This window comes from Nicotiana tabacum, chromosome 22, assembly GCF_000715075.1.
Source record: "Nicotiana tabacum cultivar K326 chromosome 22, ASM71507v2, whole genome shotgun sequence".
Lineage (NCBI taxonomy): Eukaryota > Viridiplantae > Streptophyta > Magnoliopsida > Solanales > Solanaceae > Nicotiana > Nicotiana tabacum.
The window spans coordinates 216,894,837-216,915,681 of record NC_134101.1 but is presented as its reverse complement, the minus strand read 5'-3'; the positions used below and the strand labels follow the sequence as shown (position 1 = coordinate 216,915,681).

General features: G+C 38.3%; 1 protein-coding gene across 1 annotated transcript; it reads left to right on the top strand.

Moving 5' to 3' along the window:
* Positions 1-1,867: 1,867 nt before the first annotated feature.
* Positions 1,868-15,383, top strand: LOC107801838 (ATP-dependent DNA helicase PIF1-like). The gene is made up of 5 exons (XM_075243398.1): positions 1,868-1,917; positions 11,097-11,209; positions 13,924-14,763; positions 15,104-15,167; positions 15,323-15,383. Exons 1-5 carry the CDS (start codon positions 1,868-1,870, stop codon positions 15,381-15,383), a joined length of 1,128 nt encoding a protein of 375 aa, XP_075099499.1.
* The last annotated feature ends 5,462 nt before the right edge of the window (positions 15,384-20,845 follow it).

The following is a 20,845-nucleotide window of genomic DNA, read 5'->3' as shown; positions in this document are numbered from 1 at the left end:
AGTATTCACTTTATCAGTAAACACTTTGTTTTTCTGAGCAGACTGAACCCTAGCCTGGCAATTTTCTTTAAAATGCCCATTGTTCCCACAGTGGGTACATAGCCAGTTATCAGGTACAGTGACGTATTTGCTGTGAGGGTTGTAAGGAGTTTTCTCCCTTTGGAACCTGATGCCTGTTTCCACTATTGTTAAGATACATGGTAGTGACAGCATCTGAGGACCAGGTCCACTTCAGGGATTTCTCAAGATCAATTCTTACTTTCTCCAATTCAGCTTGAAGTTGTTGATTCTTCTCGAGTTCACTACATAGGCTAGTTTTCACAACAGCTAATTCCTTTTCAAGCATGATGTGTGACTTACTAGCTATTTCCTTCCCTTTCCCAAGACTCACATTCCTATGTTCCCTATTGAGTTCCTCAATGGTTTCCTCTAGATCGGTGCATATCACTAAAAGGTTATCCCTCTCTTCCTCATTAGTTGCAATTTTTCATTCTAGGGAGTGTTTCTCATTGCTAAGACCCTCTATTGTTTCTTTTAGGTCAACAACTACTATCATCAAGTCATCTCTCTCATTTTCCATGCTAGTTATTCTTTCATTCAAGGCATCCTTTTCTTTTTCTAGATTAGCTATGGTCTCATTTAGGTCCACTACACAGACCACCAGATCATTTCTAGATTGTTCGGCCTCTCCTGGTTCTATGGTCAAGACCTCCTTATCATTAACAAGGCTATAATAGACATCAATTAGGACATTAGCTAACAACCTTAGCTTCTTAGAAGAGTAGGATTTCAGATTTCTCTAAACATTCCTGAAGTTTACCTCATCTTCTTCATCATCATCAGACTGAGCCATCAGCATGAATAGTGAATCATACTTCATTGCTTCAGTTTCCACTGCCATCACGGAACTGTTTTCTGCATTTGGTTCCCTTTTGGATTCACTAGAGGAGTCTCCCCAAGCAGCAAGAGCCTGCTTAACAATATTGTCCACAGCACTTTTTCGATTGAATCGTTTGTCTGGAACCAGGTTCCTTTTTGCTGCTTTGTCAGGATTTTGCTTGTATTGATCCTGTTTCGTGAGTGGGCAGTCTTTGATGAAATGCCCTGGCTTTCCACATCTGTGACAGAGATCGTTGTTCCTTGCTTTACTTGAACTGCCCCATTTTGGTATACCCCAATTTCTTCGAACCATCTTTTGAAATCTCTTAGTAAGATAGGCCATGTCACTATCTTCATCACTTGATTCACTGCTTTCAGCTTTGAGTACCAGGTTCTTTCCCTTCTTAGGCTCTCTTCTTTCACTGTCTTTCTTTCTTTTCATCTCGTATGTCTTCAGATTACCAATAAACTCATCCATGTTCAGAGTTTGTAGATCTTTAGCTTTAGTGATGGCATTTACCTTACTTTCCCAAGAACCAGGTAGAACACTAAGGATTTTCCTTACAAGCTTGTTTCTAGAAATGACATCTCCAAGTGAATGAAGCTCATTTATGATGGAGGTAAATCTTGTGTGCATATATTGTATAGACTCATCATCCTTCATCCTAAAGAGCTCATATTCCGTGGTGAGCATGTCGATCTTGGACTGTTTGACCTGAGTAGTTCCTTCGTGTGCTGTTTGCAATGCTTCCCATATTTCTTTGGCAGTGTCACAAGCTGAGACTCTATTGTACTCATCAGGTCCTATGCCACACATCAAGATTTTCTTGGCACGATAGTTCTTTTCTATAGCTTTTCTATCAATGTCGCTGTACTCTTTTCTGCCTTTCGGCACCATTGGTCCTGTTTCTTCAAGCTTCTTCATGGGGATATGTGGACCATCATAAATTATGTCCCACAGTTATGAATCTTCTGCCATCATAAAATCATGCATGCGGGTCTTGTACCAGCCATAGTACTGACCATTGAATATGAGAGGTATGTAGGTTGATTGTCCTTCCTCAAAGTTGGGTGGAGCAGCCATTGAGATCTTTTCTAGGTGTTAACCTTTTAGAAAGAACCTGCTCTGATACCAATTGTTAGTTTATATGAGTCCACCAAACTGTAGAGTACCCGGTCCTCTATATGATAATGCTAAGAAGCTTCTGAAAACTGGAAGTAAAGAAGACAAGGGATTTTTACGTGGAAAAATCCCACACAAGGGGTTCAAAAAACCACGACCTACTCTTGTAGACTTTTAACTTCACTAACTTGCAATCTCCCGATTACAAGCCACTTTGCAATAACCCTATTACAAAGACTTCAACTAACTTGTGATGCTCTCACCACAAGCCACTTTATAACTCTCATAGTTACAAAGGCTTTAAATTTATGACTATTCCTAGTCACAACATAAACTCGGAAGTTTACGGATTTTTGGTTTTTTCCTAAGACAAAGTTTCTAAGAAAGCATACTAGGAAATACAATAAATAAAAAATGACAAGATTACGACTCAACTACGGATATACATAAACTCAATAACAGACTGATCCTTAGTGGAGTTGTCTTCTTGTTCTTGACACACCAGTGACTTCAATGCCGGATAAACACTGTTATGCTTGAGAGAATATCACTGAGTACATAAAGGATGTTGTGTCTTGCACTAGGTTGTTATATCACAAAAGACATCACAATAGATAGTGGTGTCAATTCTTAGTACATGCTTTTTCCCAATGATAAGTGACTGATGTACTGTCTGCACAACCACTTCTATGCAGTTGCATTCCAGCAGGATAGTCGACTTGTACTTTTGTTAGAGAACAATATCGGACTAGGTCCTAGTTGTGTTCCTCTTCTGTAACAGTGACGAGATGGTCACTTTCTGCTGCTATGTTCCAGCTGTACAATTGACCTGTACTTCTGTTAGAGAACCCTAAGGGACTAGGTCCCTGTTGTGTTCCTTTTTATAATGATTGTGGATAGTCACTGACTTGTACTTGTGTCAGAGAACCCTAAGGGACAAGGTCACCAGGTCCTTGTTGTGTTCCTCCCTGTGGTCATTCATTTATTTGCTGATTTTTAGACTTGGACCAGGTTAGTTGAAATGTACACCATGTGGGCCAGTTTCTCTATCTGGTTCTTTACAACAAGTTTGTTAGATCATCAAAACATAAGAAGCATTAGGCAAAGACATTGAAAACCCATCAAATTTGGAGATGATTCACAAATAAAAGTTGTAGCTCTTCGTATCTAGTTTCCAGAAAGGTAAAGAAATTATCATTTGGACATTTGTACATAAAGTTATGGTCATTTTACTAAATCCTAGTTGGGCAGAATTTGCTAAAGTGCGACCGCACAATTTGGATCGCGTCCGCAGGACCTGGGATGTGCGACCGCACTTGAAAATGTACGATCAACACTTTGGAAGGCAGCTTTGGTACTATATATGGATATTATTTCACATTTTGGACTTTGGGAGCTCGGTTTGTGATAATTTTTTGTGGGGTTTTCAAGAAAATTATCGGGGTAAGTGATTCTAACTCAGATTTAGTTAATATATATGATTATATCACTGATTTTATCATTTAATTAGCACGTTGAGATTGAAATTTGAGAAAAATTGTAGAAACTTCATAAATTATAAATTGGGGATTTGAAGGTCGAGTTGTAATCAAAATTGGCTAATTTTGGTATGACTAGACTCGTGAGTGAATGTGTGTTCATATTTCATGACTTTTATCCGATTCCAAGACGTGGGCTTGGGGCCCGAATTTTGTGTAAACTTTTGACTTAAATCTTAGTTTTTTTCTTATGGAATTGATTCCTTTAGCTCGTGTTGATTGTATCGAATTGTTTGTGGCTAGATTTGGGCCATTCGGAGACAGAAATCGTGGAAAAGGCATTCTTACTGATTGATTGAGTTTGGTTCGAGGTAAGTGGCTTGCCTAACCTTTTGTGGGGGAAATCCCCTTAGGATTTGGTATTGTTGTGTTATGTGAGCATTGTGTACGCGAGGTGACGAGTGCATACACGGGCTATTTTTTTGTAAAAATTCGATTTTACAGAGTAGTAACCTATTTTCATCTTATTTGAGTTATACCAGCATGTTTAGTTATACTGTTTAGTCTAATATCACATGTCTACGTGCTTTGACTGCTTATTTGAACTTTGTGCAGAATGCCTAGTTGATTCCCTATTTTCCTTGATTTGTATCTGTCTTAATTCGAGAACTTTTGTTGTTAATTATTGTATTTATCGGTTTGAGCTGTGTGTTTACTTTTGGGACTACGAGGCAGTACCTCGGGAGATCCCCTTGCATATTTACTTTTGGGACTACGAGGTGGTAGCTCGAGAGATCCCCTTACACATTTACTTTTGGGACTATGAGGTGGTACCATGGGAGATCCCCTTACACATTTACTTTTGGGACTACGAGGCGGTATCTCGAAGATCCCCCTGCATATTTATTTTTGGGACTACAAGGCGGTACCTCAGGAGATTCACCTGCATATTTACTTTTGGGACTACGAGGCGGTACCTCGGGAGATCCCCCTGCATATTTACTTTTGGGGCTACGATGTGAAACCTCGGGAGATCCCCCTGCATATTTATTTTTGGGACTACGAGGCAGTACCTCGGGAGATCACCCTGCATATTTACTTTTGGGACTACGAGGCGGTACCTCGGGAGATCCCCCATGCACATTACTTTTGAGACTACGAGGCGGTACCTCGGGAGATATTCTTGCATATTTACTTTTAGGACTACGAGATGGTATCTTGGGAGATCCCCTACTAATTTATCCATGTGTACTATACTATTATTTGCTGTGGTTCCCTCTTTTTTAATTCCAGTCTTTTATTACACTACAATATTTTTCTACTTTATTTATTTTATATATATATCAGTAGGGCCCTAACCTGACCTCGTCACTACTTGACCGAGGTTAGGCTTGGCACTTACTGGGTACCGCTACTCTTACTCTTCTGTGGTGTACTCATACTAGTCTTCTGCATAACTTTATGTGCAGATCAAGGTACATCTTATTAGCCACGTCATTAGTGAGTAGTGGCAGTTGGAGACTTCAAGGGATATCTACTGCATCCGCATACCTCAGAGTCCACCTTTATTCACCTATGTCATTTACCCTTCCGTACTTTTTCTTAGACTCTGGTGTATAGAGATACTAGTTTTTATTGTGTAGCTTGTGACTTATGATGTTTTGGGATTCGAAAAAAATACTAAGTATACTCGAGTGTTGGTCTTTGTAAATGCCGAGCGACATTTTAGTCAGTTAATTAATTATCTATTGCAGTTAGTTATTAAAGTTTTACTTTAATTTTTGTTATTTCCACAAATTTTAGGCTTACCTAGTCGTAGAGACTAGGTGCCTTCACGACATCTCATGTAGGGAGGATTGGGTCCTGATAAGTTGGTAACAAAGCTCTAGGTTCATAGGCGTTCTGAGTCACAAGCAGGTTTAATAACGTCTCGCGGATCAGTATAGAGACGTCTATACTTATCTTCGGGAGGCTATGGAACTGTTAGGAAAATTTTCCTTTCTTTTGATCCCTTGTTGTGCGAAATTGTTGACTTCAAAATTCTAAACTTCTGTCTTTTATTCTCTCATAGATGGCAAGACACGTACAGCTGGATCAGATGACCAGGCACCCGCACCCCCTGCTAGAGCCGCGAGAGGCCGGAGCCGGGGTAGAGGCTGAAGACATCCACGTGGTTTAGCCAGAGCACCTACACGAGCTGCTACAGAGGAGCCACCAGTAGCTCCAGTCGGATCGCAGGCACCTAAGATGCCTATTACTACCATCTCTTCAGGAGACCCTTGCACAGTTCCTGAGCATGTTCGGCACTCTAGCTCAGGCAGGATTGATTCCACTTGCTCCTGCCACATCTCAAACCGGGGGAGGAGCACAGACTCCCGCCGCCTACACCCCAAAGTAGCGGGTTCAATTCGATCAGGTTCTAGAGGCTATAACAGTGCAGCCAGTAGCCCTTATTCGACCCGAGGGTAGGGCAGGGCTTCTGATGAGGAGCAACTCAAGTTCGAGAGGTACAAGAAGTACCACCCTCCTACTTTTAGTGGCTTGGCGATAGAGGACGCCCGAGGTTTTTATAAGGAGTGCCACCGTATCCTCCATACTATGGGTGTAGCAGAGTCAAGTAGGGTTTCTTTCACTGCGTTCCAGCTTAGAGGAGCAGCCTATCAGTGGTGGCGTGCTTATGAATTGACAGTCCGGCTGAGGCAACTTCATTTACTTGGACTCAGTTCTTGAGGGAGTATGTTCCATAGAGTCTCAAAGATGCATGGAGCGTAGAGTTTGAGTAGTTGCGCCAGGGTTCTATAACTGTGTCAGAGTATGTTGTTCGTTTAAGTGGTTTGGCTAGGCATGAACCAGCCTTGGTTGCTATAGCTCGAGAGAAGGTCCGTCGGTTTATCGAGGGGCTCCATCCCAGCATTAGGATTAGCATGGTCCGGGAGTTGTAGATGGATATTTCATACCAGCAAGTTTTGGATTTTGCTAGGAGAGTGGAGGGCATGCTTGCTCGGGAGAGAGAGGAGAGGGAGGCTAAGAGGTCTCGAGAGTCTTGCTCCTATACTAGTACTCGTGCTCCAGCTGTAGTTTGCCATGGTAGGGACTATGTGAGTCACCCTGTTCATTTAGCACTTCCAACATCCAGTGGTATTCCGGCTACTCCTAGGCCCCAGAGCCTTATTATGCACTGCCAGTATCTAGTGTACCTCCTACACGGGGTGCTTTCAGCAGTTAGTCCAGTCGACCTGGCTCAAACCAGCCATAGCCGCCACGCCCTCTGAGAGCTTTTTTATAGTGTGGCGACACTCTCCATATGGTGAGGGATTTCCCCAGACTTAGGAAGGGTGCACCTCCACCAATTCCTCAAGTACCACGTGCTCTACAGCACCAGCTACCACTCAACCTGCTCAGCCAGCTCGAGGTGGAGATTGGGGAGGTAGAGGTCGCCCTAGAGGGTGAGGCCAAGCCAGATATTATGCTCTTCCTACTCGTACAGAGGCAGTTGCTTCCGACTCTGTCATTATAGGTATTGTTCTGGTTTGTCATAGAGATGCATCGATTTTATTTGATCCAAGCTCCACTTATTCTTATGTGTCATCTTATTTTTCCATGTATTTGGGCGTATCTCGTGATTCATTGAGTTCTCATGTTTATGTGTCTACACTTGTGGGAGATTCCATTATTGTGGATCGTGTGTATCGGTCGTGTTTGTTGTTCTTAGTGGTTTTGAGACCAAAGTCGATTTATTATTGCTCAGTATGGTAGACTTTGATATTATTTTGGGCATGGACTGGTTGTCACCCTATTATGCTATTCTTGAGTGTCACGCTATGACCGTAATGCTAGCTATGCCAGGATTACCGCGGTTAGAGTTGAGAGGTACCTTAGATTATACTTCCAGTAGAGTTATTTCATTTTTAAAGGCTTAACGAATGATTGAGAAGGGGTGTAACACGTATCTAGCTTTTGTGAGAGATGTTAGTATTGATACCCCTAGAGTTGAGTCAGTCCTAGTAGTGAGGGATTTCCCATATATATTTCTAACTGATCTTCCGGGCATGCCGCTCAACAGAGATATTGACTTTGGTATTGATTTGTTGCCGGGCACTCAGCCCATCTCTATTCCTCCATATCGTATGGGTCCTCTTGCGTTGAAGGAGTTGAAGGAACAATTATAGGAATTGCTTGAAGGAACAGTGTATTTTGGCCCTATCTTGAATCATTCGTCATTGTGTTTATTGACAACATTCTGGTGTACTCCCCGAGTTGGGAGGATTATGAGCAGCATCTGAGGACTGTGCTTCAAACCTTGAGAGAAAAGAAGATATATGCAAAATTCTCAAAGTGTGAGTTCTGGTTAGATTCAGTAGCATTTTTGGGTCACGTAGTGTCAAGTGAGGGGATCAAGGTGGATCCGAAGAAGGTTGAGGTAGTGCAGAGTTGGCCTAGACTGTCCTCAACTATGGAGATCCAGAGTTTCCTTGGTTTGGTAGTGTATTACCGTTATTTGTTGAGGGTTTCTCATCTATTGCAGCACCTATGACCAGGCTGACTCAAAAGGGAGCTCCGTTCAGATGGACAGAGAAATGTGGGGAGAGCTTTCAAAAGCTCAAGGCAGCTTTGACTATGGCCCCAGTATTGGTATTGCCTACAGGTTTGTGGTCTTATATTGTATATTGTGATGCGTCACAGGTTGGTCTCGGCACAGTGTTCATGCAGGACCGTAGGGTGATTGCCTACGCGTCTAGACAACTGAAGACACATGAAAAGAACTATCATGTCCACGACCTTGAGTTAGCAGCTATTATTCATGCCTTGAAGATTTGGCGGCAGTATTTGTACGGTGTCCCTTATAAGATCTACACTGATTACCGGAGTTTGCAGCATCTATTCAAGTAGAAAGATATTAACTTGCGGCAACGGAGGAGGTTAGAGCTGCTTAAGGATTATGATATCACTATTCTATACCATCCTGAGAAGGCCAATACGGTGGCCGATGCCTTGAGTCGTAAGGCGGAGAGTTTGGGGAGCTTAGCTTATCTATCAGTAGCAGAGAGGCCGTTGGCATTGGATGTTCAGGCCTTAGCCAACTAGTTTGTTAGATTGGATATTTTTGAACCGGGTTGAGTTTTGGCTTGTGTGGTCTCCCAGTCTTCTCTTTATGATCGTATCAGGGAGAGTTAGTATGATGACCCCCATCTACTTGTCCTTAAGGACACATTTCAAAACGGTGATTCTAAGGAGGTCACTATTGGATGGTGTATTGAGAATGCAGGGCAGGCTATGTGTGCCCAATGTAGACGATTTGCGTGAGTTGATTCTCCAGGAGGCTCACAGTTTGCGGTACTCCATTCATACGGGTGCCGCGAAGATGTATCAGGACTTGAGGCAGCATTATTGGTGGCGGAGAATGAAGGACATAGTGGAATATGTAGCTCGGTGTCTAAATTTCCAGTAGGTGAAGTATGAGCATCAGCGGCCGGGTGGATTGCTTTAGAATTTAGAGATTCCGGAGCGGAAATGGGAGCAGATCACTATGCATTTCGTTGTAGGGCTCCCGCGGACTCGGAGGAAGTTTGATGTAGTTTGAGTGATTGTGGATAGGTTGACGAAGTCGGCTCATTTTATTCTAGTGATGACTACTTATTCCTCCGAGCAGCTGGCTCGAGTTTATATCCGCGAGATTATTAGGCTTCATGGTGTGCTGGTATCTATCATCTCTAATCGGGGTACGCAGTTCACATTGCGGTTCTGGAAGGCCATACAATATGAGTTAGGTACTGGGGTTGAGTTGAGCACAACATTTTACCCTTTGACGGACAGACATTCTGAGTGCACTATTAAGATACTGGAAGATATGCTCCGTGCATGTGTGATGGAGTTTGGAGGCTCTTGGGATTAGTTCTTGCCACTTGCGAAGTTTTCCTACAACAGCAGCTATCAATCGAGCATTCAAATGGCACTGTTTGAGGCTCTATATGGTAGGCGGTATCGGTCTGTAGTGGGTTGGTTCGAGCTGGGCGAGGCTAGATTACTTGGTACAGACTTGGTTCAGGATGCTTTGGAGAAGGTTAAGGTGATTCAGGATAGACTTCGCACAGCCCAGTCTAGACATAAGATTTATGCGGATCGGAAGGTTCGTGATGTTTCATTCATAGTTGGGGAGTGGGTCTTGCTCCGGGTTTCGCCCATGAAGGGTGTCATGAGGTTCGGAAAGAAAGGCAAACTGAGCCCAAGGTTTATTAGTCCATTCGAAGTGTTGCGGCGAGTTGGGGAGGTAGCTTATGAGCTTGCCTTACCTCCTAGTTTAGCATGAGTTCATCCGGTATTCCATGTTTCTATGCTCCGGAAGTACCACGGTGATCTGTCTCATGTGTTGGATTTTAGCTCAGTCTAGTTAGACAAAGATCTATCTTATGTCGAGGAGCCGGTGACAATTTTGGATAGGCAGGTTCGAAAGCCGAGGTCAAAGAACATTGCTTAAGTGAAGGTTCAGTGGAGTGGTCACCCGGTTAAGGACGCGACTTGGGAGACCGAGCATGATATGTGCAGCCATTATCCTCGTCTTTTCACCACTTCAGGTATGTCTCTATGTTCGTTCGAGGACGAACAATTGTTTTAAGAGGGGGGATATAACGATCCTGTCGGTCGTTTTGAGAATATTAGCCCCGATCCCCTATTTACTGCTTTCTCCGTATTTTTTCTGCTTATGTGACTTGCCGGGAGGTTCTGTTTTGGGTATCGAAGTGTTTTGGGATACTTAGTCCCTAAAACGGAAGCTTGAGTTCTAGGAATTTGATCGTAGTTAGAACTTCGTAAAGACGACTCCGGAATGGAGTTTTGTCGGTTCCATTAGCTCCTTTGAGTGATTTTGGACTTAGGAGCGTGTCAGGATTGTGATTTGGAGGTCCATAGTTGAATTAGGCTTGAAATTGCGGAAGTTGAATTTTTGGGTAATTTACCGGGAGTGGACTTTTGATATCGGGGTCGGATTTCGATTCCGGAAGTTGGAGTAGCTCTGTAATGTCAAATATGACTTGTGTGCAAATTTTGGGATCAATCGGGCATGATTTGATCGGTTTCGGCATCGGTTGTAGAAGTTTGAAGTTTCAAGTTCATTAAGCTTGAATTGGTGTGCGATTTGTGTTTTTGTTGTTGTTTGATGTGATTTGAGGGCTCGACCAAATTCGTATGATGTTTTAGGACTTGATGTTATTTTTGGTTGAGGTCCCGGAGGCCTCGGGTGTATTTCAGGGTGAGTTTTGAGCGAGTCCGGGCATTTAGGCTCTCTGATGTTGTTCTGGTACTTTTGGAAGTGCGGGCCACACATTTTGGAATGCTGAATACTGTATGTAGTTTAAGACTCCTATAAAAAGACGGAAAAAATATGCGCGCATCCGGTGTTTGCATCAAATCTCTTACAGCGGTTATTTGTCATGCATTCTCATTTTAATTTAGGGCTCTTAAGATTTAACTACTTCTGCTGTTGGGTACCAGTTGGAACTTTCTCCTTTTTCAGTATTTGCATCTTAGATTTAATGTGCTACCGTCATTGGGGTTGAGGGTGGATTATTAGTTGCAATTGTTGTCTGATGAACTTAATCTTATTTTTTGTTTCACTTCAGCTATTTAAGGTCTTCATTTGTTGGGGGTTTGAATGTGATTCCTGTGTCAAAGTTTGGCGTTAGTAGTGTTGGTTTAGTGAGGAAGACGGTGGAATGTAAGGAATCAAGAATTGGTAAGCAACCAATAGCAGTACCTTCAAATGTTACACTCACAATGGAGGTTTCCTACGAGAAAGCTTTCTGAATAATTTCGTCATAAACCACATTATATGTTGAATGATCATTATTAGTGTCGGCTGTAGATGGGCGAATCAGTATTTTAACACAGTTTGAACTTTTCGCTCTTGATAAAGCAACATAAAGTGTAGCTTACACAACAATTTTGAAAACAATTCTGCTATAACTTAGACCAACTCCTTGAAGATTTCTGGTAATGGATCTGTGGAAGTAATCGTGTGATAGATATAGTTCCATAATTGAAATTCAAACCATCTTTTTATCAAGCAAATTCAAACCATTTACATGAGATAACTGGATAATAAGTTAGAATCAGTAATGCAATAGGAAGGGAATTGGACAACAGATAAAAAAGAACAAAGAAAATAAACAGCAAAACCACCTGAATAAACCGTGCATTTGATTCGCCCTTCGTGTCTCTACAGCCTTTCTGACCCTTAGGACACTTTGCTCTTCCCTTTCAAGCTTTACTTCTCGTGGATAAGTAATGTCCATCTCTCCTAGAGGGCCCTTCACTTTCAGAGCAAAAAGAAAATGTGGTATTACATAGATGATTTGATTCCTTCTAACAAAAACCAAAGAATTTACAATTATACTTTTATGATCGTGAAAACGAACTAGCCAGCAAAATGGCTTGTTCAACAAGAGTTAACGAATCGATAGTGCAAAAGTTGATGGGCATATTAAAAGTCAATCCACATACTATTTTCCTACGATCTCTCTTAAATGTTCCGAAGTTCACTTAGATGTGACTCAGCCTTAGACCAACGAATATATAACTTACCCGGTGCATCAGAGATTGCAGCAATATGGGAAGAAAATTCTGGAAATACTATTTTTGCACCACATGTACGAATTTATACCCATAGTAATAGAGCTCAATTAGTAAATTATTACTACGACTGTTATGATCCTTTGCAGTATACCTTATTGTTTCCATATGGTGAAAATGGATGGCATTGTGGAATAAAAAAATTGCTCACATGAATAATCTGACAAGGAATAGAGCTCACTGTGAACATGAGCAGCTGCCCAGCACAGAAAATATGTGTTCAGTTGACGGATTTCTCGACATGGAAGTAGAATCGCTGCAAAAAGGAAAACGAAAAAGAGATACAATATCCTGTCGAGAGTATAACTGTTACAAAATTCAAATAAGAGATAATGAAACAAACGAAGTAGTACATTGTGGAAGAATATTTCAACAATTTATAGTAGACGTATATATAAAGCTTGAAACACAAAGATAAGACTTTTTCACATTTAATCAGGATTTATTTAGAACTGAAGTGCTGCAAGGAATTCTTGACATTTTGAGATATGGTGAAAGAGAAGCCTCTAAAATCGGAAAGAAAACATTCCTCCCTGTTACATTTATAGGTGGACCAAGGGATATGCGTTGACGATATATGGATGCTATTGCATTGGTATAGTGTTTTGGAAAACCTGATTTGTTTATAACAATGATGTGTAATCCATCATGGCCGGAAATAAAAGAACATCTACGATCAAGTGATGAGGTATAAAATAGACCTGATTTAGTTAGTAGAGTATTCAGAGCAAAAATAGAAGAACTAAAAAAAGATATATTGAAAAGACAAATCTTTGGAAAAGTTGCAGGATTTATGTACACTATTGAATTCCAAAAACGCGGTCTTCCACATGCTCATTTTCTTATAATACTTGTTGATGAAGACAAATTATTGACTCCATAATCTTATGATAAATTTGTTTGTGCGGAGTTGCTTGATGCTATTAAAGATCGTTATTTGTATTCACTTGTTACTCAACATATGATGCACGGTCCCTGTGGAAGGTTAATTCCGACAAATATTTGCATGAAGAAGGATAATTGCAAATTCAAATATCCAAGAGATTTTGCTGATAAAATGTCAAAAGGAAAAAATTCTTATCCAATATATAGAAGGAGAAAAACTGGAGAATCTGTAAAAATAAGAACTCAGTTTTTAGACAATTCGTGGGTTGTTCCATATAATCCTTTTTTGTTATGCAAGTATAACTGCCATATGAATGTAGAAGTTTATTCTGATATCAAAGTAGTTAAATATATTTACAAATATATTTGTAAAGGACATGATAAAATTGCATTTCATATACACAGCAGTGATACAGATACAAACATAAACGAAATTAATGAATATCAATCGGCTAGATGGGTTTCACCTCCGAAAGATGCTTGGCATTTATTTAATTTCCCAATTAGTGAAATGACTCTAGCTGTGTATCACCTTCAGTTACATTTAGAAGGATAATAATTTGTTTCCTTTAAAAGTTCTGAAAGTATAGATAGAATTATAAGAAATCCGATGATTAGAAAAGAAATGTTAACTGAATTCTTTGTTACGAACCACACAAATAGAGATGCTATGCAACTTTCGTTATTGTATAAAGAATTTCCCAAATACTTTGTATGGTCAACAACATATAAAATGTGGACACGTCGCATAAAAGGCAAGGTTGTTGGACGTGTTGTAACATGTCATCCAACAGAAGGAGAAAGATATTACTTGAGATTACTGTTGATGAATGTTAGAGGACCCAATGACTCTCTGAATGTATTGTAATCCTGGATGAACAGGTAAAATATATCGTGCATTACTGGCAACTATCCAGTCTCAATGATTTATAGCTTTAACAACTACAACTTCTGATGTGGAAGCTTCTATCCTTCCAGGAGGACGAACTGCTCACTCACGGTTCAAAATGCCTATTGATATAGATGATAATTTTCATTGCAACATTATTAAACAAAGTTCACTCATACGTATAATTAGAGATGTAAAATTAATTGTATGGGATGAGGCATCAATGGCAAAAAAGAATATGATTGAAGCTCTTGATGCACTTCTAAGAGATATTATGGACAACGATACAATGTTTAGTGGTAAAGTTGTTGCATTTGGAGGTGACTTTAAACAAACTTTACCAGTTGTTCGAAATGGGAAAAAAGAAGATTTTATTCATCAAAGCTTATTGTACTCTGAAATTTGGAATAAACTTGAGAAATTGTGCCTATCTGAAAATATGCGCAAAAGAACAGATCCTTCTTTTTGTGAATATTTACTTCGAATTGGAAATGGAACAGAAAGAACTAACTGTGAAGACAAAATAGAGATTCCTGGTTCTTTTGTTATTCCTTTTACAACTGAAGCAGAATCCTTAGATGCATTGTTCAGTATAACATATCCTGATTTGCATGCATTTTTTCCTGATTCATCTATGATAACCTCTCGTGTTATCTTAACAACAAAGAATGACTTTGTAAACGAAATAAATAATATGTTGATCACTAAATTCCCAGAAAGGTCTCAAACATTTGTTGCAGTAGATGAAACTATTGAACCGAATTATCAAAGACAGTTTGAAGATTTTCTACATAGTTTAGATCCTCCTGGTTTACTGCCTTATAAGTTAACTTTAAAGGAGAATTGTTCAGTTATATTATTACGAAATCTAAATCCTTGCGAAGGTTTATGCAACGGCACATGGTTAACATGCTGTGACTTTAGAACACATGTCATAAGTGCTAAAATTGAAAGTGGTTATTTCAAAAATACACATGTATTTATTCAGAGAATACCATTGTTAACATCACAAGATGAAAAAAATACCTGTTCAATTTAAGAGAACACAATTTCCCCTACGATTGTGCTTTGCTATGACCATAAACAAAGCTCACGGTCAAACATTAGATTTTGTTGGAATTTACTTACGTGAACCTGTATTTTCTCATGGTCAACTTTATGTTGCTTTATCAAGAGCGAAAAGTTCAAACTGTGTTAAAATACTGATTCGCCCATCTACAACAGATAGTAATGATGATCATTCAACATATAATGTGGTTTATGACGAAATTATTCAGAAAGCTTTCTCGTAGGAAACCTAATAATCTTTAGTTCAACAATGAAAAAAGCAAGTTTTTAATTCCACCTGTGTTTCAGCTACACTACTGCACGACAGCCGGTCCCAAGCCCGGAAAAAGGAGGAGGGTCTACTGTCTATCTATACTTTGCAATTCTAAAATGCAGGATGATTAGTGAAGCAACATATATTGGATCTTCCAAAATCAATAAGGTATATCTGTTTTAAGGTTCTTCCGAGTTGCTTTATTATAATTTTTTTCCCATTGTATGCCTTTAGTCGAAGTTGTTTCTTTTATGAATCTTTATTTACACAACAAAAATTTTGAGGTGGACCATATAGTTCGCACGTGCGGCATTGTCTCGCTAACAAATTATTTATTTGGGCATGACGCGTACATAACAACCACCAAACATGTCACAAGGTCCATAGGTTCAATTACGACATGACTTTTCAATTACTACAAATCATTCTCTTTAATTTCTCTATTTTTGATTTCTTGCTCGGCATCCGATATTTGTATAGGGACCTGATTAAATTCGGATTAGCACCGAAAAGTATTATATTGAGAGTAAACTCTGTTGTTACTGATTGGTATGGCTCCAATACTCCCTCCTGGGGGACTCACAAATGTTTGTCTCCATTTTGCTTACAAAAATATCAAAATTTTATCTCTTTTCAATTATGTAAATCTGGAGTTATCTTGGATGTACCTTTTGTTTAAAACTTCTCACCGTATAAATTTGTGTTTGCAGAACTCCAGAGTTACAATGCTGCTATAGACCATACAGCTCTTATATTACTTCTTCTTGCTTTTATCAGAACCAAATAAGTAGTAGCAACAAACCTTCATGTCCATTGCTCGAAATCTCTATGAAGCAAATCATGATCGACATGACTTCGTATGCAATGGTGAGATTTTGCTTCTTATCTCAGAATTTATATTATATAAATCTCGATCTTTAATATTGAAGCAAGGACATGACTATTAAACCAAATTAAAATTAGAATGAGATTTTTTTTAATACCACAATGCCATCCGTTTTGAGTATAAGATTGTTGCATTAATAGTTGTTTCAGGGACATTTCTTCGATGTGTCCCAAGTACAACACTCTCTTCTAGTAGTACTCTTGTTGTAATGTATGGACCTTTCCAATCTGGAGCCAATTTTCCTTTAGTTGCTCCAAGTCTTTGTTTTCTTTTCTTGAACTTATTTTCATTGCATTCTAATCCTTGATTCATTATTTCGGAGTCGGACATCATATTAAGATCTGGGCATGAAGTCCACAAGCATGTCATGTTATTGAAATCTACATTTAACAGAACTAAAAAGAGAATAAGAAAAATAACAAGATTTAAGAAAAGAGACATTCCTGGACAAAGAAATATTATTTTCATTTGATTTTTTGTTTGATTTTTTTTCAATTTTTAAAGATAGAAGGGTTTACATCGGAAAGTAAGACAAGAAAGTAAAACATCCGGATCACACCCTGAGATAATCCGAACACAGAAAGGATAGCAAGACTGACTACTAAGACTCCCGTCTGATGGGGAACTTTCATGCTTGGCGACCATTTTTTGGCTTTTCTTCTGTCTCGGCAATGACTGTAATGGCCTTCAGTGCTGGATCAAATTCCTCATCTTTACAGATCATTCTGACTATTGGCCCGATGTTGTAGGCAGGAAAAAGATTGTTCATCACATCAGGAGCTTCTTCATCCCGAAAAACAATTCTTTCAGCTTCAATCAAATCTTCAACTGCCCTTTTGAGGGTCCAACATGTTCCCAGAAAAAAGATACTTCTGCGGCGACATTCGAACATTCTCTACGTTGGATATAGAAGGTCCATGTAGAGCTTTCTACTTGATTTGATGTATCTTTCAATACATTGAGATCTCAGCTTCTGTCAAAAGATTCTACTTCTTGTTTTAATCTGCTTACTTTTGTGTGATGTCTTAGAAATTAACATAGAAATACGTTGTTCTACAACCAATATAATATCTAATATGTTTGTTAGAAAACTAATACTTCTTTAACACTGTTCCTATCAATCAAAATTCTATATGTAACTGGTGAAATTTGATGGTTCATTTTTTAATCTTCTGCTATCTACTTAAGTTCTTGTCATGGATGATAACGTTAGTAATTTGTAAGTATTAGTGGTGGTGATCATAAGTGCAACTTATTAGAATGAAGTGAAAAGTAGTACTACTTGTTAAAAGTAGGACCTCTTGCTAATTTCTTGATGTAACATTGAACTCTACAGTTCTTTTGATTTCAAGGAAACTTGTACGCTTTATTTGTTTATCCTTTATGTTCTTGTTTTTAATTAAGCTGCCTATTTTTCTTCCATTACATACGCTGCATAAAAATGGGTGTATTTGTTCTATTTATTAAAACTTAGCAACTTCCTGTCTCTTTCATTTATTTGCTCCACTGCATTGTATCTTCAGTTGTAGAATTTGCTCAACTCTGCCTCTACTAAAAATATCTATGTTTAGCTTTTATTGCCTGCTAATTTTCTTTATTTTATCGTACTTTACCAACACTTTACATCAACAATTCGTTAGTTTGTTCTGTGCATCGTCTCTGCAATGCATACTGATGTTCATTGTTATGTAGTGTATACATTTTATTTGTAAGTTTTGGTTTAATTTATGTGAAACTTTTACAGACGAAATTACCAAGATGTCTAGGCTGGGCAAAAATGTGGACTCAATATGCTGGCAAGAAAAAGGAAAACGCTAATGCTATGAAGAAAGAGGCACCAAAATAAAATAAAGACGCCGTGAAATATATAGGGCAACATCAACTGATAGAAGAGAACTGAACTTATTGCAGCGACGATCGACATATCTTCATTCTAGAATGCAGAAGCCAATCAGTAGTTCCACTGAATTATCAACTTCTTATCAGTTTAATGGAGAGCTTGCTGAACAAACAGTTGCTCTAAGAGGAGGCTCATCTTCTATTTTGAGAACAGGTTTGTAACTTAGATTTTGTTATCCTGAACTGAACTTTGAGACATTAAACATTTACATATTTAATACGTTCATAACACCTTTTTTTTGTCTTAAAAAATATCTCCATAGTTCAGGATTTCCTTGTTTCTAATAATGTCAGAGATGTACGTGATAGCTCCTGTATTTTTGAAGTTGGTAAGTGTGGAAGTATGGTATTCAAATTTGTAGAGTGTTTCAACAGCCAGACTTACATGCTTGATTCCTTATATCTTAGGGTCCACATTGGGAACATGTGCTGAACAGAATGATATTACTATGCATAACACTGCAAATAGAGGTTTGGTTTCTTATAGCTTTAAAGTCATTTTAGTCATTTATTTTTCAAGATTGAAGATTCAATGTTAGAAGATTTTAAGATTCTACCGAACACGAATGCGAAAGATATTATATTCTTTACATGACTTTAAATCATATTAATGACATTTTGCATTTGATGGGGCATGATATTAATGAATATAATTTTGTGCCTGAAAGAATTACATTATCACCAGCTGTTAGAGAAGCCAAAGATTGTCATTTCGAAAGAAATATTATTGTTCGAGAAGAGGATTTATTACTAGAGGCAAAGTTGAACACTGAACAACGAAAAGCATATGATAAAATTCTTAACAGGATATTTTCTAACCAATCAGGTGTCTTTTTTATTGACGAACCTGGTGGAACTGGAAAAACTTTTTTATACCATACTTTGTTGGCTGTTGTACGATCAAAAGACTTTGTCGCTTTAGCAATAGCAACTTCAGGGGTTGCGGCTTCAATACTCCCAGGAGGACGAACTGCTCACTCCCGTTTTAAATTTCCTATTGAAATTGATGAACAATACTCTTGTAATATTAGTAAACAAAGTTCATTAGCAGCTATAATACGTGATGCCAAACTCATTGTGTGAGATGAAGTATCTATGGCAAAAAGGAAATTGATAGAAGCTTTTGATGTTCTCTTGAAGGATCTGATGGATACAAAAGGTCCATTTAGGGGGAAAGTAGTTGTTTTCGGTGGTGACTTTAGACAAACCCTCCAAGTTGTTCGGAATGGAAAAAAAGAAGATTTTATTCAAGAAAGCTTATTGTATTTTAAAATTTGGAATCAATTTGAGAAAATGCGACTATCAGAAAATATGCAAGCTAAAACAGATCATGCTTTTTGTGAATATTTGCTGAGAATAGGAAATGGAGAAGAAAAAACAGATAACTATGATAAAATAGAAATTCCTGATTATTTTGTTATTCCTTTCATTTCTAAATGAATCATTAGATCTTTTGTTTAGAGCAACTTTTCCAGATTTACATACATGTTTCGATATGTCTTATATGACTTCACGTGTAATTCTGACGACAAAAAATGACTTTGTTGATGAAATGAATGAGTTGCTCATAGCTCAATTTCCTGGAGATGCTAGAACATATGTTGCATTTGATGAAACTATTGAAGCGAATGATCATAGTCAATATGAGGATTTTTTGCATACATTACATCCCGCTGGTTTACCTCTTCACAAATTGACAGTAAAAAAGCATTGTCCTGTTATTCTGTTACGAAACTTAAATCCATCCCAAGGTTTATGCAATGGCACACGGCTTATATGTTGTGACCTTCAAAAGCATGTTATAAGTGCCAAAATTGCAAGTGGAGATTTTAAGAATGCACATGTATTTATTCCAAGAATACCATTGTTATCATCTGCTGATGAAAAGTTGTCCTTAAATAAAGCTCAAGGTCAAACATTGGACTTTATTGGAATTTATTTACGCGAACATAAAGTATGTATTTGTTTATTTTAATACAATAACTGCTCACACGGGAAAACAAAAATTCATAATACAAAGTGTACTTTATTCATGTATGATTTCAACCAAACACTTTTTTATATCTATGATTTTGAGCGGTAACTCAAAGGAAACAATCACCTCGAAATTTGAGAACTATAGTGTTTAAATCCGTTCAGCATACAAATATAAGTTATGTAATTAAAACAAAAATATTTTTTTTTAATCAAAATCCAATTTCTAGTATAAGTTATGCAACCATATCCAACAACATGGAAACCTTGCTAATCTACATCCTTCTGAAGCTCACTGTCTCACAGCAAATATCAACATCATAGCAAACACCAATATTTACCATAGAATTTAACAAACTCTCGAAAGACATTGTGTTTCCTCTGAGAGGAAACTTTATATTTTTGTTGATCAAGTATCTGCAGTTAGCATCGGATGACTTCAGGCAAATGGTTGTACTCTTTACAGAATCCAATGGCTTTGGTATGTTGTAAAGCTCACCATAATCTAATAGAAAAAGTTTTCACTAAATAACAAAGAGGCGAATGTTGAAAGGAATAGATGCAGATGTTGTGAAGCAGATGATGAACACAAAGTCTTAAAATGCTCTACACCTCCTTCGAAACTCTCAGAAAAGTAATACAGACAATCTGTTTGTTTTACTTTCACTTTCTCAATTCTGTTTAATCTGACTTTCTTATTCCATTTTCTAGTGCATTTTTGTTGTATAAATGCAGTGCAGTTACCATTAACCATCTTCTTGTTGTTTGGCTCCAAGTTAAAATTATAAAATACTACTAATTAAGTAATTATTTATCAATATAATATTATTAACCACAAGCTTACCAACAAAAGGATAATCATAAAGCAATATAAAATTTTGTGGGA